Source organism: Lolium rigidum, chromosome 5 (assembly GCF_022539505.1).
Source record: "Lolium rigidum isolate FL_2022 chromosome 5, APGP_CSIRO_Lrig_0.1, whole genome shotgun sequence".
NCBI lineage: Eukaryota > Viridiplantae > Streptophyta > Magnoliopsida > Poales > Poaceae > Lolium > Lolium rigidum.
In genome coordinates, this window is record NC_061512.1 from 106,774,013 (window position 1) to 106,788,127 (window position 14,115).

At 44.6% G+C, this 14,115-nt stretch overlaps 2 protein-coding genes across 4 annotated transcripts; both read left to right on the top strand.

The window, feature by feature from the left end:
- The first annotated feature begins 237 nt into the window (after positions 1-237).
- Positions 238-1,890, top strand: LOC124656230 (repetitive proline-rich cell wall protein 2-like). Its single transcript, XM_047195011.1, has 2 exons — positions 238-349; positions 461-1,890. The coding sequence occupies exons 1-2, from the start codon at positions 238-240 to the stop codon at positions 1,888-1,890; spliced, it is 1,542 nt and encodes a 513-aa protein (XP_047050967.1).
- Positions 1,891-3,433: 1,543 nt separating this feature from the next.
- Positions 3,434-12,737, top strand: LOC124651619 (WD repeat-containing protein 48-like). 3 transcript variants are annotated; one of them, XM_047190667.1, is made up of 18 exons: positions 3,434-3,561; positions 4,412-4,543; positions 4,681-4,839; positions 5,629-5,691; positions 5,770-5,859; positions 5,946-6,239; positions 6,334-6,431; positions 7,579-7,614; positions 7,726-7,846; positions 7,924-8,160; positions 8,948-9,043; positions 9,155-9,220; positions 9,398-9,436; positions 9,523-9,657; positions 9,871-10,223; positions 10,717-10,810; positions 11,230-11,415; positions 12,209-12,737. In XM_047190667.1, exons 2-18 carry the CDS (start codon positions 4,445-4,447, stop codon positions 12,308-12,310), a joined length of 2,268 nt encoding a protein of 755 aa, XP_047046623.1. In that variant the 5' UTR covers positions 3,434-3,561; positions 4,412-4,444; the 3' UTR covers positions 12,311-12,737. The 3 variants fall into 3 exon arrangements, with proteins under 3 accessions (XP_047046623.1, XP_047046625.1, XP_047046624.1); XM_047190669.1 differs by having other exon boundaries at positions 12,212-12,737; XM_047190668.1 differs by having other exon boundaries at positions 3,438-3,561; positions 4,421-4,543.
- Positions 12,738-14,115: the final 1,378 nt, after the last annotated feature.

The following is a 14,115-nucleotide window of genomic DNA, read 5'->3' on the forward strand; positions in this document are numbered from 1 at the left end:
ATTGCCCAAAGTGTAGTGTAAAGCATCTGGTCCAAAACCAAACCCATGTTGCAAAGTAGTAATGCCATACGTGCAACCGAAGGTTGTGGCCCCTACCCTAGTATACTACTACCTGTCGTCCTTTCCCCGTCCAGAGCATCCACACGCGCGCGCTTGCGATTGTTGTAGCAACACGAAACCATACCGCATCGCGTGCGCGACAGATGGTGCACACACGGTACGAGGACGAGGCAGGCCATGGACCTCGACCTCGCCGTGCAAGAGACCCGGCCGGCCGTCCCCGGCGAGGACTTCGACTTCACCACCACCGAGACCGACGCCGCCTTCCTCGTCCTCGCACACCTCCCCGGTAAGCTAGCACGTCTTCGGCATACGTTGGTTGCTGCACCGTCATTACCGGCCGGCTGTTGATATGCCAGCATGTACGCGTGGGTTGGTAATTACGTATGCGTGTGTGCAGGGTATGGCAAGGATGAGATCGATGTCCGCGTCGGCGACGGCGGCAGGGAGATCGGCGTCGTGGTGGGCGCGAGGAAGGACTATGGTGGTGGGCTCGCGGTGGAGGCCGCGGCGACCGGGAGGCGGCTGCGTGTGGCGCACCGGCGGACGGTGGAAGGGTTCCGCCGCACGTTCGACGTGCCGCCCGGCGTCGAGGTGGGCCGGATCACCGTCGGGTTCGAGGAGGACGACGAGCTGCTGGTCGTCATCATGCCCAAGCTGCGGCAGCAGGCGCCGCCCGAGGAGGACGACGGGGAGGCGCGCGTTGACGTCGAGAGCACGGACTGGGAGTATGCTTCGTCGGACGCGACGGAGGTCGAGCTCGACGACGCATCGAGCCTGGAGCTGGAGCACGAGGACTGGGTCGACGTCGAGTCGTCCGAGTCGGAGCCCGAGCCCGAGCCGCCTCACGACGTGCCGGTGGAGACGCACGTGGAGATACAGGAGCCCGAGCCGCCGCGGGACGTGCCGGTGGAGACGCTGGTGGAGGTACAGGGGCCGGATCCCGTGGTCACGGAGGTGCCGGTGGAGACGCCAGTGGAGGTTGAGGAGCCCCCGGTGGTGGACATCGAGTGCGACGTCGTGTTCGAGGTCCCGGTGTACACGGAGCTGCCGGTGGAGACGCCGATAGAAGTGCTCGTGCCTGACCCACCGGCCGACGACGTGACGAACCCGCCGGTCGACATCCCGTGCGACGTCGAGTTCGACCAGCCGTTCGAGGCGCCACCGGCCGCCGTCGAGGAGCCCAAGCCGCCGCCTGTCGCCGAAACACCCGCCGAGGAGCCAGAACCACCGTCGCCACCGCCTGTCGCCGAAACACCCGCCGAGGAGCCAGAACCACCGTCGCCACCGCCGCCGCCGCCTGTGGTTGAAACACCCGCGGAGGAGCCAGAGCCACCGACGCCACCGCCTGTGGTTGAAGCACCCGCGGAGGAGCCACCGCCGCCGCCGGTGGAACCACCCGCCGAGGTTCTGCCGCCAGTCGACCCACCACCGGTTGAAGAGCCGCCGCCGGTGGAAACACCCGCCGAGGATCCACCACCGGTCGACCCACCACCGGTAGAGCAGCCACCGCCGGTGGAACCGCCACCTGTACAGCAGCCACCGCCGGTCGATCCACCGGCAGAGAAACCAGAACCAAAGCTCCAAGAGAAACCGCTTCCATCGCCGCCTAGTGAGCCAGAGAACAGCAACGAATCAGGTACAGGCAGTGAATCGGACAACGGTGCGGGAGGCCGTGGCACTGGCAGGCGACGAGGAGCCGGGAGAGGGCGGCGGAGGGGCAGGCGGCGCGGCAGGTTCCCGCTGGGCATGGCGGTCGCCCCCGCCGTGATCCTGCTCGCGTTCGCGGTGGCCGTGGCCAGGAGGCGGCGGCAGCAGCGCGGTGGGTGACGTCGCTTGGTCGATCCAGCAGAATCTGTGTGCGTGCGTGCGTGCCGGAACGATTCTTTAGCTAGCGCGGCGCGTTACAGTTGTGTAAAATCGAATTTTCGTGTGGTTTTGTTGTCGACACTGAGTTTTTGTGTGATTTGAGCATTCAAGCGCTACTTTTCGTTTGCGAAACCCTATATGATCATTCAAAGTGGTTTAACACCCCGGAGATTTTTAGCTCGAAATGAAAATTTGTTGAGGATGAAGTGTCCGAGGACACAACATAAAAAGCAGGTGCCTCTCCAATACAAAGTCCTTCCAACTTCGAAAGTCCAACCAAGATATTGGGCAAATTACATCAAGTATTCAAGTGTCCTATATCTCGAAGCAGTCCCATTCAGTTTCATCTTCTGCATTTCGAGTTTTTGTTCAAACTTCCCTGCATAAGATAGAAGACTGGACTTACATAAATTGGCTAATCGTGCATATTATTTTATAAAAAATCCACACAAGCTGCAGGCAAAATCAGTGAGAACTTAAAATCCATGAACACATTGTTGCCAAAAACACACCTCGTAAAGGAGTCCAATGTGTGTCCGATGATGCATCCAGTGGTTTGATGTGCTTCTAGTAGTTGTGTGAAGAGTGCTGCTATGCGTACGATACATTCTATCCGATTTGCATACGACGTTGCATATGGGCCTTGGATGTATTACGCCAAATCCAAAAAGTCGGGTGGATTTGTCGTGTGCACAACACTTCCGTTATGTGAAGGGTTGGATACATGCACCGTATGCATATCGCACGGAAAATGTCGTATGTGTAGTTTGCGGTAATTGTTCCTCGCCTTTTCGCATATCACTATTAATTTATAACTAACTGGCATTTCAAAAGACTGCCATCTTTTTTAGTAGTTCAACGTTTTCTAGACTGATCAAATATATATAAAAAATATATCACCATCTACTATAGAAGCTAATAGGCTATGAAATGCATTTTCATAAAGGATGTACATGTACTCATGCCAATTTTTTGATAGATTTTGATAATTATATCCATATTTCAGCTTATAACAGTTCAATTTTAAAAGGAGTGCCTTTTTGTTTTAGAACGGTGGGAGTAACGAGAATTCTGAGGGTGGTTAAGTTTTTTTATGGGGCTATACGCGTGGTTAAGTGGCGGATGTATATTTCTTATTTACCGCGTACCGGCCCGTTCCGGCCCACTGAACCCACCCAGGATCGTAGAACATTCTACCCAGCCCATTTCCAAGGGCCGGCCCGGCCCTTCCAAGCCGAAGCACACGACACCTATTGACCCACCTGCCTTCCTTCTCCTCCTCGTCCTCCTCCACCTCCACCTCCACCTCCACCTCGCTCCGCCCCCCGTCGCGCCCCTCCCCTCGCCGCGACAACCGCCACCGGGCGCCGCCGCCCGCCGCCCAAAACCCCGCCGTACTCCTCCCCACCTCAACCCCAATCTCCCCGAACCAGATCGAGCGGCCCCAGCTTCCGCTCCCAAACCCGGCGGGGCCGTCCCAGGGTCTCTCGCCGCCGAAACCCCACCCCGAGCCCCCTCTCCTCCCCCGCCGCCTTCTCCCGCATGCCGCGGGGCTCGGCTGCCTCGTGATCTTCCGCCGCCGATCCCGTCCGCCGCTCCTGGACTGGCGCCGGCACTCGATTCCTTTTACTGGTAAGGAAGCCCTAGCTTCATCGGATTGTTGCGCGTTTTGCTCCTGCCCGTGAGCAATCGAATCCAGCCAGATCCCTTTTCTCGAGATCGGTCTCAGTTGACCCCAATCCCCGTAGGCAGGACTGTCGAGGTCGCGCTAACCGCACATGTATTTCGGTCCGTGAACTAATTGCTGCTTTTGAGATCCTGAACAATTGCACCAGTGATAGATTGTTTCCAGATGTTATTTTCACTGGACCCCATGCCCCCTGTTTAGCTACCCCTGGATGGTGGTTTATCAGTGTTCCTAAAGGTGGACGCCTATGCGCTCTCCTACCTGCGTGCTAACTGCTAAGTACTGGTGTTACCTGACTAGCGCCGTGGTGCACATCGGTATTGTGTCCACTTGTTCTGCTACATGTGGAATCATTAAGTTTTCAGTTGGAAAAATCTAGGAATTATTTGGCCTTGACAAAAAAATTAGGGGTCAGAGTATCTTACCTTGGATTGATCAAGTTAACTTCGGGTTATATGTCCAGTGGCGCTTCCAGTTTTGGCATTTTCTGTACGACCCGAAAGAAACTTGTTATGTTGTTTGATTCTTATTATAGTGGTAATTTAGTGAGCTTGTTTGAGTAACTTCTAGTTTTTGCTACTCAACTTTAAGTTTTCCTAGATGCAGTATCATCTCTAGCTCAAAAATTGCCCAACGTGTTCCCGTGGGTGTTATGTCAACCTACTCTACCGCGGAACTTTATTAGCATATTGGAAATTATGCGTTCTCAAATTCTTTATCAAATATGTGCAGCTTGACTTGATATATTCACCCATCTTTAATTCGAAATGATCTGTCATTGGTTTGTATGTGAAGCTACTCCAGTTCTCGATACATACCCACCTTTCAATGCATCGTGTCGGGAGTGCTGGAAACGCAGCTGGTTCAACTCGACCAAGAAAGGAGAAGCGTTTTACGTATGTGCTCAACGATGCTGATAATAAAAAGGTCAGCGCCGCATTGTAACAAACTACTGTTGTCAGTTCAATTTGTTGGATCTAGTTGCTCTTAGGTACTTCGGTAAGCTTGACACAATTCCTGTTCCAGAAAAAGTCCTCACGCATTTCCTTCTGTTTGTTTTTCAGCATTGTGCTGGGATCAACTGCTTGTCATACCTGAACGGTTCTGCTTCTGGTACAAGTGATTATCTCTTTACTGGGAGTCGTGATGGTACCTTGAAGAGATGGGAATACCAAAATGGGGATGCAAACTTTTCAGCAACTTTTGAGTCACATGTTGATTGGGTATGTTTTCCTTGGTCCCTGTTCCAGCTTAATTTGTATTTTGAAATAGTGATAGTCTCTTTACTTAAATTGATAATGAGCCTATGTTTTTAATTTTATTAGTTGAAACTTCCAAGATATATCTTATCGGTTTTCACATCCTTTCTGAGGTTTCAGTATGAACGTTAAATCATGTGATATTTTCTTTTTAGGGGCAATATACTGATCGATTATTAGTTTATTATTATTATTCTTGATAACATATTATTAGTTTGGTACATTCTATTCATTTCTGTATGTTCTATGTTCTTTTCCCTTTTTGTATTTCTTAATTGTGCTGTTTAAGTCCGAATTTTGTGTATCCTAGTAAGGGTTGGGAGGTTATCAGGACTAAGCCTATGCAAACACGGTTTGGCCGGTTTGGGCTAGTTCAAAATTTTATACACTTCTGGAGATGATATTGAAAATGTGAAAGAAAATGAACTAAGTACTAACTGCCGGTTTCACTTTTTGCACACCCTTAATCAGGACAATAGTTGGGAGGGGGGCCAAGGCTTTAAACCTTTGCCACATATGTTAAATTCTTTCTTACTTGTATTCGCATAAAACAAGATAAGTTGACAGAAGACTTCTGTATGTTTTATGATCCTTTCTTGGTCCACATGAAAGTTAGGCAGTGTATTCTGTCAGCAGATGGAGAAATACATCCTTCATGGAAATGAAACCCCTTATTTCTGCTTTCATTTGAGGATTCTCTTGATTACTGCTGGACTACTGCCTGTTGTTCATGCTGACACCTTTATTATGCAGGTTAATGATGCCATTCTTGTTGGCGAAAATCTTGTTTCATGTTCCTCAGACACCACTATAAAGGTTTGTTGTTTCAGCGGTCCTTGTTCTCAAATATTCATTGTCAGATCTACATGCTTTATATTCTCAGAATTTTCACAGGTGTGGAATTGCTTATCAGATGGTGCTTGTACCAAGACCCTCCGCCAGCATTCTGATTATGTGATCTGTCTTGCTGCAGCTGAAAAGAATGTATATTCTCAGACCTATGATTCTCTTCGAACTATTAGTTTTTTATCTGACATATTTGACATGCTTTTCGCGCCTTCTTACTGTAGAGCAATATCGTAGCCTCTGGTGGCCTTGGTGGTGAGGTCTTCATATGGGATCTTGATGCTGCTCTTGCTCCTGTAACCAAATCTGTAGATGCAAAAGAGGACGAGATTCCTAATGGAAATTCTGGACCTGCTTTGTCAACCTTGTGCAATGTAAATTCTAGTGGCAACATTGCTTCCACCAACGGGAAACCACATGGGTACAGTCCAATTGCTGCCAAAGGTCACAAGGATTCAGTTTATGCACTGGCTATGAATGATACAGGAACCTTGCTTGTCTCTGGTGGTACTGAAAAGGTATTACACCCTTCATTTTTAGAGCAAGTACGAAACTCGTTAACTGCACTCTTATTTGGACCTTTTCTTATAGACTTCTACTGGTTTGATATAGGTTGTTCGTGTTTGGGATCCTAGGACAGGTTCAAAAAACATGAAATTGAGAGGGCACACTGACAATATCAGGGCTTTGCTTATTGATTCCACGGGAAGGTTTGTGTTTAGGCATCATTAAGTGCTCTCATAGATTCATATAAGATACGCTATTCCGTCTCCTTAACAGGATCCTGTAGAACTTGAATTGACATTCATTCATATTGTTACGGTACTTCATACTGTCATATGAATCTATCGTAGCTTCTTGTGCTGACTGCTGCCATAATAATGTATAGCTTATGTTTCAACTTCCCATAGTTACTTTTACGTATGCTGATGTAGTTTGTATTTGTAAGTTGGCATGTGTCCCTAACTGGCAGATTTTACTTCATATAGTAGTACTTGGTTTACCAAGTTTAATGTACAGTGTAGTTTGACTTTCTACATTTGTCATAAATGAAAGAGCAGTGGGTCAGTGGTGCTAATATTTTTGTTGGGATTTGCCCTGATACACATTTCAATACATTGAGTGCACTGAGTGGTTATCATGAGTTCATGACGTTAGATGCTTCAAAGGTGAATTATATAGTGCACTATTTACAAATATCATGGCCAATCTACCTATAGACCATAAATTTATCATCCATGGTGCACTCCTTACAATATTACGGCAAATCTATATGTTCGGTTCCTGGTCCAGCATTAGTTTGCTAAGTTGCGGTGAACAACAAGCCCTTTATATTTTGGAGAAAACATCTCTCTCAATCATCTTTTTGTTGCAATAAGCATACAGTGTGTTAAGTTACAGTAAATGGGTTGAGTCTGTGTGCATGACATTGATCGCCAGAGTCATCATCCTGCTTGCCATCCTAGTCAGGCAATGGACTGTTTTCATAGTCAGGCAATCCCACTACCCCAAAAAACCCTAGTTTGAGGATAGAACTATGGTATGGTTTCTCAAAACCCAGTATCAGCAGGCCTAGTTACTCTCTTCCCCAATCACATGTTATAGTTGACGACGTGAACTCATATGGCGTAGTAACTCAACAGAATGTGGGTGCTTTGATTGTGGCAGCCGAGTATCATATTTAGAAGTAACATGTGGTTTCCAATGGTTAAATACTGATTTTCGCCACAAGTCCTAAAATACGGTGTTGATTGACACAAGAGAATACCTTCAGGCTTTGTGGAACTTCGTTGATACCTTTTTATTTTCGTTGGAAGTTTGAAGCACGTTAACCCTGGGTGTAACATATTTTTACAGGTATTGTCTATCAGGCTCATCTGATTCAATGATAAGGTAAATACACAGCTCATATTTTCTGTATCTGGTCATGATGCCAGGAATAATCACATGTTATCATGCTGCGAATAATTCTGGATCTTGTCTACATATGTTCATACTTTGCAGACTATGGGATCTAGGACAGCAACGCTGTGTGCATTCTTATGCTGTTCATACTGATTCAGTTTGGGCGCTTGCAACCACCCCTTCATTTGGTCATGTTTATAGCGGTGGCAGAGATCAGTCTGTGAGTAAAACAATCTCATTTTGTATGAATAATGGATCTAGTTATAAGTTCTTAACTTCTGGTTACTGTTGTTACAGGTATACTTGACAGATCTGTCCACACGAGAGAGTGTGTTACTGTGCACAAATGAACACCCAATCCTACAGTTGTCCTTGCAAGATGATACAATATGGGTTGCAACAACTGATTCTTCTGTTTATGGATGGCCAGCTGAAGGGCAGACACCACAAAAAGTTTTTCAAAAGGGTGGCTCGTTCTTAGCTGGGAATTTGTCATTCTCAAGGGCAAGAGCTTCTTTAGAAGGATCAGCACCTGTAAGCCTGACATCTTTTCTTGCTTTATCAAAGAGACCGTGTTCTGATCTGAGCAATGACTTCACAGTTCTTAGATGGGTCATAATAACTCACTATTTGCAAGGCATGCTATCTGTGGTGATAGTTCCACCTGCTGTAGCAGATGATCTAGTTGTGTACATAGAAATTAACTATGTACACTCACTTTGGAAGGAAAGTGGTAAAAAGTAACTTTTGAAGACAAATTATAGATCTATGGGATTCTGCAGTGGCAAGTTTGTAACCATAACTTATCTTACTCCCTCTGTCCCATTGCATGTGGCACTTGTGTGTCTAAACTTTGACCATTAATTTAACCTATATTACATGTCTTACGTGTTATAAAAATTATACCATTAAAAACTTCAATGAATACAAATTCAATGGTATAACATGCATAGCAAATGACTCATGTTTTCTTGGTAAAATCGATGGCTTAACTTAAACCTCGAAAAATGTGTGCGCTACCTAAAGTCCTAAATAGGGACAGAGGGGTAAGTTAATTTTCCATGTAGCCCACCATGCTTTTTTGGTGACGTAATATCGGGGCATTTTTATTGGCTATTTTACTTCTAAATTTTTTAGGCTAGGTCAAGCACTATCCAAAGTTCTTTTATTTTCCTTGGAGTCTTCTGTTATGTGCTCATGATTCATATGTCATTGTTCTACTCAACACTATACCTATTCTTATTGCCTGATTAGTCACATTTTTTTTACTCAGTTATCTTTTGCTACATGTTACTAAGTTTTATTTTCTAACCCACTTTAGGTACCTGTATACAAAGAGCCATCTTTCACTATTCCTGGAGTTCCAGCAATAGTTCAACATGAGATCATGAATAATAGAAGGCATGTCCTGACAAAGGTGATTATAAGATAATTTCAAATTACCTCTGCTGTTATCAAATGCAACAAATTATCTCTGCTGTTATCAAATGCAACAAGTCACATCATCCACATTGATCCTATTTTACAGGATACTGTTGGTTCGGTCAAATTATGGGAGATTACTCGAGGAGCTGTTATTGAAGACTTTGGCAAGGTTTCTGTCCCCTCTTGATGTCTTGATTGAACTTTTTTTCATGGATATGAAAATTTTAAGAACTGGTAGCATCGCTAGTTCGTGTCCCAGTTTGAGAAATTCACGGTTCTTACTGGATCCTTTTGGATAAACTGGGTGTTTGTTAGAATGCTAAGCCACTTCATTTTGCTTGTGCAGGTTTCTTTTGAGGATAAAAAAAAGGAGTTATTTGAGATGGTATTACTGTTAAAATCATGATTTCTGTATTGTGTAAAAAAGGTTCTGCATATAACCATACAACATAACATGCTTCTTTATTTTAGGTTAGCATACCTGCGTGGTTTACCATGGACGCTCGATTGGGATGTTTGTCTGTCCACCTGGATACTCCACAATGCTTCTCTGCAGAAATATATGCAGTTGACTTGAATGTTACTGGAGCACAGGAAGATCTTAAGGTTTGCACAAAAACATATCATTATGCAACTCATCGTTTAATATTTTTCAACCAATAGCTTAGCTATGTCCTTATGTCTCAATAGAAAGGTTGATAATATTTTTAGTATTGAAGAATTTCACTTTGCCAAAATCTGGTTGCCACTAGAAGTGATATTCTGCCTGTAGTGTACCCAATGTCATCTTCTGAACAATTGTTCCCACAAATTGTGCAGATTAATTTGGCTCATGAGACTCTTCGTGGTTTGTTAGTTCACTGGAGTAAACGAAGGCCGAAACCTGGTCCACATAGCTTGTCAAATGGTGACGGTTCAATAGGGAAAGATGTATCATTGAAAAGTTCACCCCATCCAAGATCTGAGGTGGATGATGGAGCCGAGAACCATGCAAACAATGTGCTTCCTTCGTTTGAGTTCTCGACGGTTTCACCTCCATCAATTATCACAGAAAGTTCTAGTGGAGGACCTTGGAGAAAGAGAATTACTGATTTGGATGGAACTGAGGACGATCTCCCGTGGTGGTGTGTGGACTGTGCCGAGAACAGTCGGTTTCCAAAAGAGAATACAAAGTAATTATTCGTCTTAAATTCTTATTATCCTGAGATGATATGTTTTGTTTATATCGTTGAACCATGTTTGCTATCCATGGATATCAGTTACCCTCGGGAATAGAATAGCAAAGCATTTTAGAAGGGAAAACACTTTATTGCATATTGCCCAGATTACGTGATTTTGCTTAACTTTTATTTATTCAAAGTTTGTTGTCAAGCCATTTTTCTATGACCTCGAACCCATCAGTTGCAGCATGTTTTCGTATATATATATATATATTTTTTTTTCCCATTTAGCTGTGATGAGGAGTTTCAAGACTCTAAAGATGTTATACTTTTACTGTTGAGTCATTATTCATCCTTGAACTCAAGCTGTTATGATTTTACTGTTGACTGAAAAGAAGGAAAAGAGCAAATGGAAATTTAAATATAATGCTTTCTGCATATATTATTTTGATATTAGTGTATTGGGGTAAAATTTTCCCTGACGCAGTTTCCCTTCTTAAAATAGGTGTGGCTTTTATTTGCATGCGGCTGAAGGCTCGCCTGCACCAAACATTACACAAGGGAAACTCAGTGCTCCACGGATACTGCGGGTTCTCAAAGTAAGATGTTCTTGAATTCGGTTCTGTAGAACAAATGAAAGATTCTGAGTTGCAAATGGCGAATTCATCTTGATAAAAAAATGTGCATGTGATGACGAATGGAAGCAGCTTTTCGCGACCCATATAACAAACATATGTTAATCAGCTACATACGTGTGGGGAGAAGCGTGGAAATAGCTAAGCCTTTTTATCCGGGGAGACAATTAACTAGGTTTTTCTATTTATTTAGTTCTATTTTTGTGTGAAATAACTACGTACATAATAGGCGTCTAACTGGCTATTTTTCAGAATCTAGATCTGAATCATACAAATATTCATAATATGACTGGATACCACAGTTACATATTATGAACATGTTATTGCTATTGTTATGTATCATTTTATTTTATGTTCTCTATTAATTTTCTCACTATGTACAGGTTGCTAACTATGTGGTTGAGAAGCTCGTCCTCGAGAAACCGTTGGATGGAAGTCCTGACAGCACATTTGGCATGGGTTTGACCTCTGGTCCATCACAACTCACGACGCTAGATAGTTCTTCAAGGCTTGGACTAAAGTCATGGCAAAAACTAAAACCTTCTGTTGAGATATTGTGCAACAACCAGGCAAGTATTTGCACATCTAGTACTTTTGTTCTCCTTTAGATGTACTTGTACAGTTCGACCTGTGGTAGGAAAAGGGAAAATACCCCTTTTTCTGCAGGTTTACGTCAAATATATTTACTATAAGTGCCTATGTTTCAACAGATGAAATGCATCAATATTATCCAGAGAATTCATGTTTTACCCATCGTCTTTCTCCAATAATAGCTCCCTAATGTGGATTCATTTTTAATATCTTGCATGTGTTATTTCATTTGCAGTCTAATTTAAGGAATGGTTTAGTCTAAAGTAACTAACTGTATATATTTCTGGTTATGAGCTTAATTTATAACGCCCCCAGTCATTTTTTTTTGCATTAACTTAAAGTATGCCAGTATGCTGTTCCAGATTAACCACATAGATGAATAAATAATACTCCCTCTGTCCTAGAATAACTTGCTCAACCTTTTCTAGACAAAGTTGAGCAAGTTATTTTGGGATGGGAGGGAGTATGATATATTCTGGAACTTTATCATTGGAGATCAATGTTACAAATTACAAGTTCTAATTTTATTCCTCATAGAGGCATTTATACAACCTTGGTTTGATGTTTTCAACATCTTATCATTGATTTGTAAATTTATATTTTAGTAGCTGTATTAAGGCAGTATGATAAATGTATGTTAATGGACTAAAAGGTAAGACTAATTCCTGCTATGTATTTAACGGAAGAAGCCCACATTATGTTCTATGTTTGAGAGCAAGTTGCTATATAGTGTGTGTCTTGTGCAGTTGTGCTAAAGTATACTCTATGCAGCAGGTCCTGTCGCCTGAGATGAGTTTAGCGACGGTGCGAACATATATTTGGAAGAAGCCAGAGGATCTGATTCTTAATTACAGAGTGGTGCAATATAGATAATTCAAGTTAAATTACATCTGCTCACGTGGTTCACCGTAGACGGCATCGTTGAAGATAACCATATGACATAGAGCGAAAACCACCACGCTACAGGATGCACTTGTGCTGCCCTTTGGTGCCGTTCCCAGAACCACAGCAAGTAATTCCTTCTCTGTAAAGTTTTTCTGTGAATCTTGTACCTCCAGGTTTCTAGTGAGATTTGTATCATAGCAAAGGTGTAATGTTCTGCTGGCTACCAGGCTTGTATATCTAGAGATCCGGTTTCTCAATAAAGCTTATAAATGAGATAAAGGAAATTGATTCCCCCTCCACTCACAGAAATATTTGTTTGTAAGAAAGCAATTTTTTGGTGATCTTTGACTTACCCTGTTTCCATTGTCTTCGAATGAGGTGTGAGAGAAATAAAGTTGCTCTAGATTATTTTCCACCTGCCGTTTGCAAGGTTCGTGTGACCATAAAGTTGCCCCAGATAAAATGTTCGGCATTTTGTCTTCTCTAAGCTTAGCATAGGTTGTGACAGGTACCGCCTCTTAGTTACATGTTTCCAAACAAATGTTATTAATTAATAAATAACACATTTTTGGATGCATCTGAATATTAATTGACACAAAATAACACCTTATGGTCACACTCGGGCAATTCAAAGAGACGGTTCACCTCTAGCAGCCAGCCTCGACGGTGTTGTGACCTATTCGGCCGGTGGACAAGCCATGGCTAGGTTCGGGAAGGCGGATCTGAATCATGGATGTGGGTGTTAGATCATCTTCACCGGTAGCCCCAAATAGGCGCCGGCAGGGCCACCGGCACCTCCGTTTGAGATGCGCTAGCACTGCATCCTCCATTGGGGGAGCTGTTTCCACACCGGCGCCCCCAAAACGGAGGTCTCAATAGATGTTTTGAATTAAAATCATAAATAAAGGCATAGAAAATTGAATAAGAAACATTTTATTCTACAAACTAATACATAATTGGAAATATGGTTTACATGAAGATATAGTTTGGAACATGGTTTTCCACAAACTAATACATAGTTTGAACCATGATTGACATAAATATAAGACATTGCAAAAAAACTAAACCTAACTAGGCCGGTCATCGCAGGTTTCGTGTGTTCGCTGCCAAGAAAGAACACTCGAGGACACACACAGTCACCCAAACTAGAAAATCCAGCTGGCGAGGGTTCCCCTGTTGGTTCTTTTGAGGAAGAATATCCAAAACATGCGAGCCGATATTCGCTGCGACGAAACAACACTCGTCAGTCGTTGTCCTCCTCGACGCTATCGACGTGGTAGTTCCAGCGGCAACGCGTCTCGTCGAAGACCTTGACGCTCATGTCCCTGCCGCCAAAGTAGGAGAACACAAGCACGAAGCCAGCTTGGAGGCTGTGGTGGCGCGCGAACTTCTCCCAGCCGATGTGGAGGTACATATTGCCGCGCGCGTCGTAGATCACGTCCACGATCCACCGGTAGTAGCCGCACGAATCCTCCCGCAGATGCAGCGTGCTCGGGCGATCGTTGCCGGCGACGAAGTCGGCGAAGGTGTTCGGCAACCTCTAGATGCCGCGTGGGTCGCCCTTGAGGACGAGGACGAACTCGAACAACACGGGCCCCTCCTCGTCCATCTCCGACAATGAAGACGACAGCGTCGCATGCGATGGCGTGCGTGCACCTCTGCCGCGGCCACGACCACGACCACGGCCGCGACCTCGACCAGACATGGCGTCGTCTTTTCAGATGGTGGCGGCTAGGGTTGGGGAGAGAGGCGCTAGGGTTTGTGTTTGAGAGGAACGATGAGAGGCGGCCCTT

Coding starts and splice junctions, on each gene's coding strand:
- LOC124656230 (XM_047195011.1), top strand. CDS start 238: ATGGACCTCGACCTCGCCGTGCAAGAGACCCGGCCGGCCGTCCCCGGC. Junction 350..460: donor CGTCCTCGCACACCTCCCCG/GTAAGCTAGCAC, acceptor GCGTGTGTGCAG/GGTATGGCAAGGATGAGATC.
- LOC124651619 (XM_047190667.1), top strand. CDS start 4,445: ATGCATCGTGTCGGGAGTGCTGGAAACGCAGCTGGTTCAACTCGACCA. Junction 4,840..5,628: donor TTGAGTCACATGTTGATTGG/GTATGTTTTCCT, acceptor TTTATTATGCAG/GTTAATGATGCCATTCTTGT. Junction 6,240..6,333: donor TCTCTGGTGGTACTGAAAAG/GTATTACACCCT, acceptor GGTTTGATATAG/GTTGTTCGTGTTTGGGATCC.